Consider the following 12,855-nt stretch of genomic DNA (forward strand, 5'->3'; position numbering starts at 1 on the left):
GTTTTGGCCGCAATGAGCAAAGATACGTTTGGAGAAAGAAAGGGAACAGAATTTAAAAGAACCTCTGTGTCCAACTGTTAAGCATGGGGGGGGGGGTCAATCATTCTTTGGGGTTGTATCGCAGCCAGTGGGGAACCGGGAACATTTCAGGAGTAGAAGGAAAAATGGATTCAATAAGTTTCAGCTAATTTGAACACTAACTTGATGCCACTGTGAAAAGCTGAAGTAAAGAGAGGAGGCTTCTACCAATGGATAATGATCCTAAACACACCTCAAAATCCACGGTGGATTACATCAAGAGGCGTAAACTGAAGGTTTTGCCATGGCCTTCACAATCACCAGACCTCAACATAATTGAAAATCTATGAATACCTCAATAGAGCAGTGCCTGACAGACAGCCCAGAAATTTCAAAGAACTGGAAGACTTTTGCAAGGAAGAATGGGCGAAGATACCTCAAACTAGAATGGAAAGACTCTTGGCTGGCTACAAGAAGCGTTTCCAAGCTGTGATACTTACCAAAGGGGGCAGTACAAGGTATTAACTCTGCAGGGTGCCCAAACTTTTGCAAACGCCTTTTTTTGTTTTCTGTTATTTTGAAAGTGTAAATGATGGAAATGAAATCTAACTTTTTGTGACATATATAATATGAATGTCTAATCGTCATTTGACGCCCATTGGAGATTTTTCCATCTTTTCTGGCTCTTTATGCACAAATTAATGCAACTTTTCCTGGTTTGGTCTGTTTCTGTTTTCAATAGCACTTTAAAAGCCAACAAGGTTGCACCAGTGCTTCATAAAGACAACATATGTAGCAAGCATATATAAAAGCTCTCTGGGTTGGAGGCTGCTGGTTGCACATGTCCCATTCAGGTTAAATGATGATAAATGATAAATTATTTTCTCACTCAGGGGTTTCTCCCCTTACAGAGAGACCAAAAACATGTTTGACATGACCTGGAATTACTGTAGATGGGAGTAATAAATAACATGAAACATTATTTCTTAAATCTACATGAAAAGATTTAAAATAATTAGATATAGTGTGTTGTGTTGCATGCATGACTGTGGCTTCAGTGGTAGGTTGTGGGTGTATGTGTATAATATTTATAGTATTATAGCCAATAAATGAAACAAAGGAATTGTTAAGTTTCTGTTTTTATACAGCACTTTAGAAGCACACAGTTTTCACCAAAGTGCTTCATAAGACAAACATATGTATAGAAGCATATATAAAAGCTCTCTGGGTTGGAGGCTGCTGGTTGCACATGTCCCATTCAGGTTGTGGACAGCTCATTGATCCTGACAGATGGAGCATTGTGTCTTGGTTCTGAATAAAACATCAGATGCTAAACCTGTTTCAGAGGCTGGAAGTACTGAACACCTTTGGTGGATGTGCAGAGTTAATGTGAACGACCAGCCTCTGGACAGGCTGCATCATCCTCTGTTTCTGAAAGGCAGCTCAGTAACGGTGTGTTCTTCCTTACAGCTCCTGACAACAGCTCTGAGCTCTCTGAGAGACTCAGTCCCAGAGACCTGATTAACACACACATCCTGCACTGGGAAAGCAGTCAAATATTAACATCTCCAGTTAGACAATACCTGAAAAAATAATCTTCTACAACAAACCTTTCTATTAAAGCCCCTAAAGATCTTGCTTTCAAATCGTGAGTATAACTATAATATGAAAGAGTCATGAAGCAAAAAGCAACATGAAAAAAGACAAGTTAAAAAAAAATGCATTAGTTCACAAAATGTTGAGTTTGTTGCTATGTGAAATTGAAAATCAACAATAAAAAAACAAAAACAACATTTATGTTTACAAATGGCTTTTATTGAAAGCTGCCACTGCTATACTGAATTTATAACACTACATATAAAAAAATGAAAATCATAATAAAACAATAGCACAACTATGTAACAGAACCAGGTGCACATCTGGAATTAAAATGTTTCTGACATGCTTTGTATCCTTAAGACAGGAAGAGTTTGAATAAGTGTCGGTACATTGTAAGAATACTGACAAACAGGCATCAGAAGATTTAGAAACTGAAACACATTCAGACTTCCTGCTGCGTGTCTCAGTGCTGGTCCCGACCAGGTCAGGAGTAAGTGTTGGCCCTGTGCGAGCGGAACTTGCGGCTCAGGTTTCGAGCCAGGCGGTCAACGGCGCTGCCGATGTGTCCCAGCTCACTCTTGGACGTCAGACCGTCGATGTTTCCGCTGTACCACAGCACCCACCCGGCCAGAGACATCACCATGAACAGAGCTCCTGCACACAGATTATCATCAGGATTTATGAATCACTACACAGTAGGGCTGGGCAACATATCAATATCATATCAATATATGAGGCTAGATATTGTCTTAAATTTCAGATATCGTAATATACTGATATGACACAAGTGTTGTCTTCTCCTGGTTTTAAAGGCTGCATTACAGTAGATTACGTTTTACATTTTATAACATCCTGTAAACAAAAGAAATATATATACAGCTTTCTAAGTTAAGCTTTTGAGTTTGTTTGGGGAATGGAAAGTGTTTTAACAGCAACGCTTGAACAAGCTGTTCTGCAATGTTATTGTTAAGGAGTGAAACCCAGAAAGAAAATGTGTATAGATAAGATATATTCATTCTTGTTTAAGTGCATTGATACAGTTTGTTTTGTGTCTTTAAAAAAATCATCTTTAGCTTTTTAACATTTGAAATTGAAACACTAGCACAAACAAAGCAACTCTCAAAAAAAAATCTGGGAATGAACAATCGCACGGAAGTTACCATAAGTCAATCAGATAAATTAACAGAGCGCAGCTCGTCATCCAACAATTAAACATGGTCATCTTTTATCTCTGTTTTCTACTTGAATCTGCTTCCTCTTTTCTACTTTTATCTCTGTTTTCTACTTTACGTATTTACTAATCATCATTTCTATTTAACGTCATGCTGCTACTAGTGTTGATCTGTTCTATCCTACCAGAATAGACCAGTAGGTCTCCAAAGTCTTGTCCTTTGATCTCCATGGGGGCGAAGACTCCCAGCAGCAGGGCGGATGCTCCCAGTAAGTCCATCAACACAGCGAAGGCCAGGGCCAGTTTACAGTGGGAGAGGCCGTCACACAGGCCCATCATCGACCTGGGGTAGAGGGAAGGAGCAAAGGAGGAAATAGTTAATACCTGAACATCAGCAGACACAAAAACCATCACAATTATATATCAGTTACTAATATTAGCTTTTCAAAACACTTAAATGTGCCAGTGTTTCAATTCAATCTGCCTCATCCTGACAGTGATAGATGCTTATAAGTGGGCAACCATTTTGATGTTTTAAGTCATTTTTTATGTAAAACACGTCATGGTTGCAGCTTCTTAAATGTGAGCCTTTTCTGGCTTTCCTTACATTCATTTCTTTTACAAACAATTATTGGAAAAAATATCAGCAGAAAATAATCATTAATGGTTAATTGTTAGCTCACCTCAACCAGCTGCTACATAATAATCCTGCTTTTACATGAATGCCTTTGTTATAGTGATATATAATAATTACAGTCACATGGGCCATTTTTTACTTTTAGTACATTTTCCTAATTAGGCCTACATACTTTAACTTAAGTGAGTAAGTAACATTGCAATATTAGCCACCAAGCTATCACTGATGGGATTATGTCCATCTAAAATGTTTTTTTTTAGGTATAATCTGAACATTTTTGTGTTTGTAAATTTTCTAAACAACAAAACAAAATTCAATCTTGATTTTATTATAGGCTACAAAAGATGAAAAACCCAAAGGTGATTTTTTTTCTCAGTGTGCTTCATGCACTCAATTACAGAAGAGGGCCTTTCAGTTCTGACAGAGACTGACTTCATTCTGCAATTAAATTAAACTACTGCTACTACATTTAATTTGAAACCGTCAACACGTCTACTTCCGCTTTAACTCACTTGTTTTTACCGTTCGTCCAGCAGCATTCAATCCTTATCTTTCGGTTATTTTCTGAAGTTTGTCTCGTGTAGTGTTTCTTTGCTTCCGCGTTTACCTTCTCAGAGAGAAGATTCTCCACCTACCTAGGCCCCGCCCCTCAGGTAACACGTTTCCGGTCTGAGTCCAACGGCTACACACACTTCCGTCGGAGGGGGCGTCAGAAAACAAGTTTTAAAGGCGTTTTGGACAGAACATGAACGTGTTTTTTTCCCAGAGAGAAGGAACACCATGGTTGTGCGCATGTGCACAGCGTGGTAGGCTACACCTGTTGAAGCCACTTATAATCAGGTAATTGCAGCTCGCGCGTCCGTAGAGCAGCAGCTGTGGGTCGTTTTCAGCCTGTATTACAGAAGTATAACTGCACACAGACCTGCTGAAGACTGATAATAACAAGTGCGTCACATTATTTGAGTTATTACTCATCAGTAGCGCTCACCTGACGGAGCTTTCAGTCATGAATCCTCCGACCGACAGAGACGATACACACCCGCCAGGTAACTGTAACGTTTAGGCTACATGGCGCTAAATGTATCCACCTTGTGCTACAGACGTAATGAATCCTTCACATTCTCATGTTTATGACTTATTCATGAAATAATTAGCTTAATGCAACGTCTGTCCATGAACTTGACTTCTTCTTCTTTTTTTGTTTTACAATAATATACATTTTTCCTGAGCAGTTCAGGCTCAACACATCACTTTCTGGCTCTAAACTGCCTTTTAAAAGTAATTATTATTAATAAGCTGACCCGTTTTAGACCACGTTGTTATGCCTTAATATCCCATTAAATTGTGCATGCTGAACATCTTTTTTTCTATGTTATGACTGTTTTACTGATGTAAAACTGATGGGTTTATTTCCACGCATTTTGTTTTTAAAAACAAAATAAAACTTGTTTTATTCTTGATGTTGTTTAGCATAGCCTATATATATGATCTTTTTATTATTATTTTTTTATACTTACACTTTTTAAATGTTAGCCTATATTAGCTATACAGTATATATTCTTCTATGTATTTTTTATTTTATGTAAAGCACAAGCTCTATATGGGTAACCCAACCAAGTTTTAACTTTGTCATGAGAGCTGAAACAGTAATTCATGTACAACACTTTAGATATTGATGTGTTGTTCCAATCCTTGATTTTATTAGGCTGAAATACTAAACATTGTCTATTCCCAGTTTATTAAATGTGAAGATTTTCTTCTTACTCTATATTTGAAGACATCATCTTGGGTTCTGGGAAAGTGCGATGGTCTTTTTTCTGCACATATTTCAGCATTTAGTTTGTGTAGATCCTGACACATCTTGCTTATGACTGATTTGATTCTAACCTAAACAATAGACAGACTCATTAAATACATGCTGTGTGAAGATAGTAGAGCAGCTGGAATTCGTTTCATGCTCTAAACACTGTGGAAATGTTTTGAGTTAAATCATTAATAAAAGGAGTTATATCAGGACACCTTACAGATAGAGTAGGACACACAGATATTTAGTTGTGGTAGACTTAAACTGTCCTATGTTCTGTGTGTGTGTGTTTGTGTGTGTGTGTGTGTGTGTGTGTGTGTGTGGGTGTGTGTGTGTTGTGTGTGTGTGTGTGTGGTGTGTGTGTGTGTGTTGTGTGTGATTGTCAGGGCACTATATGCCCCAATCCACATCAGGAGGAGGAGGTTTGTATCTGGATGCCTACGAAGTCTCTTCCCTCTGGATGAAAGTAATGAGAGGCCGCCTGTCTATCAGCATGTTGACGGTATGCCACGTCTACTACACATGACTACTGCTGTCCTAGTTTTATAATGCAGCCGTAACATATTGTGATAGTGAGTTTTCTGCAGGTCACAGTTTGTCATGCTGCGCGCAAGAATGTTGTATGTGATTAAATGGGTTGGAAATAGTTTTTGAGAGAGTTAACCTGCTTTGATACACATGTTAAACTCCACGGAAATCCATCAAAGTTGAATATAAAGGGTTGCAAACATATTTCCTTTACAAAAACGTTTTTATCTAACTTTGAAGAGTGTTCTTATAGAATATTGGGAAAGTTAAAGTACTCGTATAGCATTACTGTATCTGTTTTTTTTCTTCTTTTCATTCTCTCTTCCACCTTTATTCATTTCTTCTTCCTCTTTTTGCCCCCCCCCCCCCCTCCAGCTTTGCATAACATGTTCACTGCTGTCCAACACAAGCGAGAGAGAGAGAGAGAGAGAGGTTCTGTAGAAAAACAACCTCCAAATGTTAGTTTTCTCTGATGGTTTGTCTGCTAGATGTACATGTACTCAGTGTTTTTCAGTGGAATCCAGTGGTACTTCCAAGGGTTTGGGGGGGGTTACAACCCCGCAATAATTAAAACTGGCCAGTGCAACCTACCCCAAAAACCTATTATAATTTCCTTTACATGAATAAAGACATTTGCACTATAAATTGGGTCAGAAAAGGCACAAGGTTTTGGAGCAAATGTCACCAGAATGCAAAAATAAAATTTTGCTCAAAAAAAAGGTTTTTTTTTGCTCAACACCCCCAATGTCAACCCAAAGTTACACTCTTGGTGGAGTTCATATCAGAACAACACAATGATGCTGTGACATTGTGGCACTCTGTTGAAACCTTCCCTGAGGTTTGGGAGAAAACACTTGTCTCCGACATCTCCATCTCCTCCTCCTGCAGAGCCCGTGGTGCAGGAGTCTCCTCATGCCCAGTACAGCCCTTTCATCCTGGTGTCGAACCTGCGAGCGCACCTGTACGTCACGCTGGAGAAGAACGCCTGGCTGCAGAAGCGCATCGAGGAGCTGGAGGAGGAACGCAACTTCCTGCGCTGTCAGCTGGACCGCTTCATCGTGAGCATGAGGGGCCCGGAGGGTGAGCAGCCGGAAAACACGTCTGTCATGGTTTAGTTCTGAGGAAATTAAAAAAACAAAATCAACACATGAAGGGAAAAAGGCATAACATGTTCAATGATTATGGATTTCTCCAAAGCAACATGATGCATGCTTAAAAGATTTACATGTTAAAGGGACAGTTTACCCCAAAATCCTGTCCATGGTTCCTCCTGCATGGTGGTACGGTGATACGGTGGGCGGGTGTAGTCCGGTAGAATGAAAATAGTTCCTACAGGACACGGAACTGATCACAACCAGGTCTTTGGATTATAAGTGTCATCTAGTTTCTTTATATTAAAGAGATGGCAGACATCTCTAGGGCCAATATCTCCAGCACTGGGCAACTCCTATCAAAACAATCTACATTGATAAATAGCGCTACAGGTAAGAGGAAAAATATGTATTTTTGATTTGGGGTGAACTGTCCATTTTTAAGGCTGCCAAACATTTGCCCATCAGTTTTCCTTAATCCCCAAAAATCAAATGTGCATTTAGTTTGTTTTCCTATTTTTGGGTCTTTGCTTGTTTTCCTGGACCTGGACAGTATTATTCTAATCCCGTGCAGTGACAGAGTGGTGTGGGGACTCCCAGCGTAGTGTGAAGGTCCAGCCTGCCAGCTCTCCTTCTCCTCCCTCCCCCATGACGACCAGGTCTGGGATGACCCTCAAACGCCTGCAGGGACCAGGACCTCGGACCCGTCGCAGCAGCGCCATCCCTGGTGAGCAAATTGCTGCACTTCTAATGTGTTAGCAATGTTAAACTTCGACATTGGAACATGAATGTTAAGATAAGGATAACTTAGGTATTTTCAAACTGGGCCCTCACCCTATTTTCTCATCTTTTGTGTCTAAGTGACAGATGGAACAACATTTTAGAAAGTAGTCCAGTATTGAGCAGACCGCAGCTGTGTCTGACAACATTATGGAAAAGATCCCTAAAGAGATGGACCTATTTGTTAAAGAGTAACTTCCTTTTTGTTAAACATGAAACTGCCCCAAAATCCTCATTGCCAAACCCACCAGACTCAATTTAAATAAACAATACTTTAAGCGGGTATAGAGGCATCATATTTCCACATGTAAATGGGTAATTAAGGGATTATTTCCAACAAACCAGGTGATTGTTGGTGGAAAGACAAACCAAGACGGCTTTTGAAGTGTGTTTTACGATGACAAAAGTACTGTTTATTTGAATGGAGTCTGGTGGGTTTCCGCTCTTCTTTCCACAGCTGCAGTGAAGCAGGAGTTTCACCTGGAGGAGGATAAATACTACACCGAGGACGAGTACGTGGAGGAAGAGGAGGAGGAGGAGGAAGACGACGAGTCGTCTGTGGAGCAGGGCTCAAAGAAGAAGGGCCGAGGGCGAGACGGCGGAGAGCCGAGGATGAAGATGAGGAGGATCTTCAGGATCACCCACGGGAGGGAGAGACAGAGAGGTACGTAGGCTGCCATACTACTGTACAGACGTCCAGATGTCAGGTAGAGTTTTAATGAGCGTTGAGATGGTGCAGCTGTTTGGAGCATGGTTACCATGGAGAAAGCAGGGGGGATTTGAGTGTATAAGTGAAAACTGAAGAAGTTGTTTTTCAGTCAATCTCTGTACCTTTTGACAGTGAATTGGCTCCTTGCGCAAGTAAAACCTTTGTTAAAATGACTTCATGATCTCTTTGTCGGCTTTTGGTAATATTTTTTTATAACAGTATCCATCCTCTAATACAAGTGACCATTTGTCCGGAAAATGTCAATTCAGCGAATTTAAGAAATGATTATTTTGAAAAGGAAAATTCTGAGTTTTAGGTCCTAATCGAGTCTTGATTTTCTCTCCTCTCTCTATCTTTCCCCCTCCCCAGTTAAAGACCCCGAGGGGGTTTTGATTCGTTATAAGAAGATCCTGACGACCTACCAGCGGGTGAGGAGCATGTCCCGAGCCTTCCAGATCCACGGAGTGGACAGAAACACCATGGCCTCCACCTCCCCCATCGCAGAGCTGCTGCTGGTGGCTGAAGAGAAGGTCTGATTTTTAATGTTCCTGTTCACGATAGTATCTGGACTCAGTGACGCACCGAAAACAAAGTCAGTCATTCATCTTTCATAATGCCAACAACCTGCGCTAGTAAAACAAATCTGCTGTATATTTCAGTGTGAGTATAATTCAAGGGCTGAAACGTGTAGTTTTGTTTTAGTTTAGGAGCAGATTCATTACTTTATGTAAGCTCTGTGTTAGCTTTTGCAACATTTAAACTATTATGCTCATTTCCTGGTTCTCAGTTATATTTAGTGTTTGTACCAGAACAGGTTTACATGGTTTAATTGTCCAAAAACACCATATTTTTGTTGTATTGCACACTGCTGCAGCTCCTCTTTTCACCCTGTGTGTTGAGCTCTCAGTTTTAGCTACAGAGCGAGACATCGCACTTCTGTTCCATTTTTGTTGAAAGTCGCACATGTGCAGAACCAATCAGAAGCAGAGTATGAGGGTGTGCCACGCTAGCAGCTAGACAAGGGTTATAACGTGTTACAAAGTGACACAGGTTTGCCACGGAAGTAAAGGCTGGACTACAATAGAGCTGTTTGGAGCAGGTTGTGAAGAGAGTTTTCTGTTGGCGATGGTAAGTCCCTTTGGGGGGGGGCTTTAAGCTTTTTCACTTTTAAAACCTATATCATGCACAGAAAAGATGTATAACACAATAAAGGAAAGGGAAAAGCCAAAAAGCATAAAATGAGCACGTTAAGGTATTTACTTGATCCCAGGGTATAGAATAAATAAAAACTACAATCATTAATCAGTTTTTTTAGTTTCAGTTATTCTATCCCAGACGGATGCTTAAAAAAGGATTCCTAAAACCCAACTGTGCTACATTTGTGAAAGAAACAGTCAACAGTCAGAGGTTGTTTCTGCTCGGTTTCTGAAGTACACGACTGTCTGTAAACTGCTTTGGTACAAATGGAGCAATGGTAAAAGTACTGCAATACTATACTTTCTTTTACAGAACAACGTGACCACATTGATGTAAACGCTCACTAAATGAATGCAGCCTTCTGATGTTCCTGCAGATGGCGGAGGTCGGGGAGTTCGAGGCGTCGAAGGAGAAGCTCCTGGACTACGCCCGGCGGTGCTACAAGACCATGGACGAGCAGACGCACGCCAAGGTCCAGAGCATGAAGAAGACTCACAAGCTGCTGCCCATCTCCTACAGGTTCAGGAACTGACCAAAATGAGGAAGAGGACGAGTAAAGGCTGGAAGAGACGGCAGGTTTATAGTTATTTTTGGTTTGCACTTTCATTTTGCCTTACAGTAAGAAGAGGAAATTTGGGGATGTGAAGATTAGACGCCACGTTACAGGATCCATTTAGTTTAGTTTAGCAGTTTCTACCAAAATGCTGATTCATTTATTTTGTATTTCTGATTGTTGTGCAGCTGGTATGGTGAGCAGGATTTATTTTTTCTGCATTTCAGAGGTATTGAAGATTGTGGAGGTTGAAGTTACATGAAGTTACTTTTTCCTTAACCTCGGGAATTAACTGAAGTTATTAGAGTTAGAAGACTCTCTATTGGGAATTATGGGCCTTGAAAACAAGTTTACATTTCCCATTGTACTGACTGATTTTTGAATGACTGCAACCATTTCATAGAGCCAGTATTGATGTTGATGTGTCAAAGATTGTTGAAAGGTTTGCTCTATTTAAGGACGCCAGCTGATTGTTTACTAAATTGACTGGCCTTTTTTGTATAGAAAATATAGAAATATTTATTTGCTTTATTAATTTTTGACACAGCATTTTGTAGTGTATAAACAATTATTTTTCTAAAATATATACATTAAATCTGTATTATTGAGAAGAAAAAAAAACATTTGTTTGTTTATGTACCTCGTACCTAAGTTATAAAGTGTATTTGTGTTGGCCAGATGCAGCGCTGCACGAGTGACTGCACTCAGAATGAAGTCAAATATTTGCTAATACTTTATTTATTTTTATTTTTACCGTTTGTCTTTCCAACCGAATGTAACTCAAGACCTTGTTGATTTGTTCATGTAGTGATTCCTTGGTAAATTGTGTGAGATTAGAACGATTGAAAGAAAGTAAAAGACTTTAAATGTCTGATTTTTTGTTTTTTTTCAACAATTAGGATACAATTCATGAAGAGTGTAAGTGATAGTATGAATTAAGGTCTTTGAGTCCAGCATTCACAGGACAGTAAAAGAAATAACTTTTACTTTCATAGCATCTTTTAAAACACTGTTACATACTTTGCGTTACACCTAACTCTATTTCACATTTTTTCCATTTATGTGCTGACTGCAACAATATGATTCAATTAAAAAAAAAAAGATTCAATTCTTAAAACAATAAAGTTTATTACCAAGTAAGTGTTTTTTTTTTCACATTGAAGGAATTTGTCCACTGCAACACATTGAGACAGAAAAAAGAAACAGTCAAAGATTCAGTAAAATAGAAAATTACAACAAAACCATAAAATCTACTATAAACACTATTATAAGAAATATGTGCAATGTAACTGTTTTAAAATGAGTAAGTTGTCCAGTTTAGTGCAGGATGTGCAAAAGTACACAGTGCAAAACGTGCAATGCAATAGACCAAGAGATGTGTTCATGATTCATCCTGACCACGGACTTCACATATTAAATATGCATTTATCATCCAAATCTGGATAAATAAAGGAGACTTACAGATTATGCTGAAAATGTCTTAATTATAATAACTGGTGTGTACTATGGGTTTGTAGCATGTGCTTTTACAGCAGCTTGCAGACTGTATGCCCCCCCCCCCCAGTGGAGCAAAGGAGTAATGCAAAGGTTCACAGGTAATATTGATGTTATGTTTTATATAGTCTATGGGTATTATAAACTGATTCATAAAGTCATAGCTTAGAGCAGGGGTCTTCAACAGGGGGTCCGCAACCCCTAGGGGGTCCGTGGAGGTACTGCATGGGGGTCGCGAAAGTTTTGGTTGATTAGACTTTTTTTATATTCCACTATATTTTCCACTAATTGAAATGTCTTTAAATACACATTAACATGAATTCAGCACACTGTAGTAAACAGATAAATGGAGGCAGAAGATGTCTTTCAGTCATCAATGCACACATGGCACTATAGGACCAGTTTGATATAACACAATGTTATACAATATATATAATTAGGGGGTCCCCGCTCCATCTCGCCATCAGTTTGGGGGTCCTTGGCCTGGAAAACGTTGAAGGATCGACTAAGCCAGTGACTGGTTTCTGGAATTATGATTTGGCACCAAACACAGATCGGGCTTCAGTAACAACAAGTTCAATACAAGTGTTCATAGCGTGTGTCCCTGCAACAGACATGAGCCAGAAAAACCTTTTAAGGCTTCGTGTTTTAAAGTAGACATTTAACACATTTATTGATTTATTGCTTAATTCCATAGGGGCACATCTTTCTTTTATCAATATAGCTATTTTTACTTTATGATTGAATGATTTAGTTTCACATTTTCAATATAAATGTGTTTATAAACACTCTGAATATAAGTTTATTCCTATTGTAATGTTATCGTAATCATCCACTTTGTTGTTTTTGCAGCCTTTCTTGTTTTTCTTTTTTTTTTATTGTTACAATGTTGATTTTCAGTATATGTCAGAATCAGCTTTATTTATATTATGTATATTATATTTATATGTGAACTAAAGTTTGAAAAAAATCTAATACAAATAAACGAGAACTTACTTTTATAAGCTACTACATAATAAACAAATCCTTATTTAGCTGCTTAGAAAAGGCTTAGTGGAACTAAATTTCCCAGAACACCCTGCGTCTGGGAGGGGGGTGGGAAACCAAATGTACACTTTGACCTTTCCAAACGTCCAATCAGAGCGGGAGTTATTCCGGATGTAGTAAAACCAGCCTCTCGTGACCGACAGTGAGATTTGACGAATAGTAGCTCAAGAGCGGCAGCAGCGAACCAATCACAGAAGAGGTAGGCGGGACTCCTGTCCAGCAGGGCA

At 39.2% G+C, this 12,855-nt stretch overlaps 2 protein-coding genes across 3 annotated transcripts; one reads left to right on the forward strand and one right to left on the reverse strand.

The window, feature by feature from the left end:
- Positions 1–1,814: 1,814 nt before the first annotated feature.
- On the reverse strand, positions 1,815–4,186 carry tmem238a (transmembrane protein 238a). 2 transcript variants are annotated; one of them, XM_032535605.1, is made up of 3 exons: positions 3,938–4,186; positions 2,974–3,131; positions 1,815–2,271 (listed from the first exon to the last, which is right to left on the reverse strand). In XM_032535605.1, exons 2-3 carry the CDS (start codon positions 3,125–3,127, stop codon positions 2,102–2,104), a joined length of 324 nt encoding a protein of 107 aa, XP_032391496.1. In that variant the 5' UTR covers positions 3,128–3,131; positions 3,938–4,186; the 3' UTR covers positions 1,815–2,101. The 2 variants fall into 2 exon arrangements, with proteins under 2 accessions (XP_032391496.1, XP_032391497.1); XM_032535606.1 differs by having other exon boundaries at positions 4,033–4,094.
- A 23-nt stretch (positions 4,187–4,209) lies between these two features.
- Positions 4,210–10,921, forward strand: LOC116701730 (coiled-coil domain-containing protein 106-like). The gene is given in 8 exon segments (XM_032535604.1): positions 4,210–4,471; positions 5,616–5,675; positions 5,678–5,731; positions 6,646–6,837; positions 7,423–7,575; positions 8,092–8,292; positions 8,707–8,867; positions 9,911–10,921. Coding segments are annotated over 8 exon segments (1,017 nt in total). The 5' UTR covers positions 4,210–4,431; the 3' UTR covers positions 10,067–10,921.
- The last annotated feature ends 1,934 nt before the right edge of the window (positions 10,922–12,855 follow it).

The sequence above is a fragment of the Etheostoma spectabile genome, chromosome 14 (genome assembly GCF_008692095.1).
Source record: "Etheostoma spectabile isolate EspeVRDwgs_2016 chromosome 14, UIUC_Espe_1.0, whole genome shotgun sequence".
NCBI lineage: Eukaryota > Metazoa > Chordata > Actinopteri > Perciformes > Percidae > Etheostoma > Etheostoma spectabile.

Coding starts and splice junctions, on each gene's coding strand:
- tmem238a (XM_032535605.1), bottom strand. CDS start 3,127: ATGATGGGCCTGTGTGACGGCCTCTCCCACTGTAAACTGGCCCTGGCC. Junction 2,272..2,973: donor AGACCTACTGGTCTATTCTG/GTAGGATAGAAC, acceptor ATCTGTGTGCAG/GAGCTCTGTTCATGGTGATG.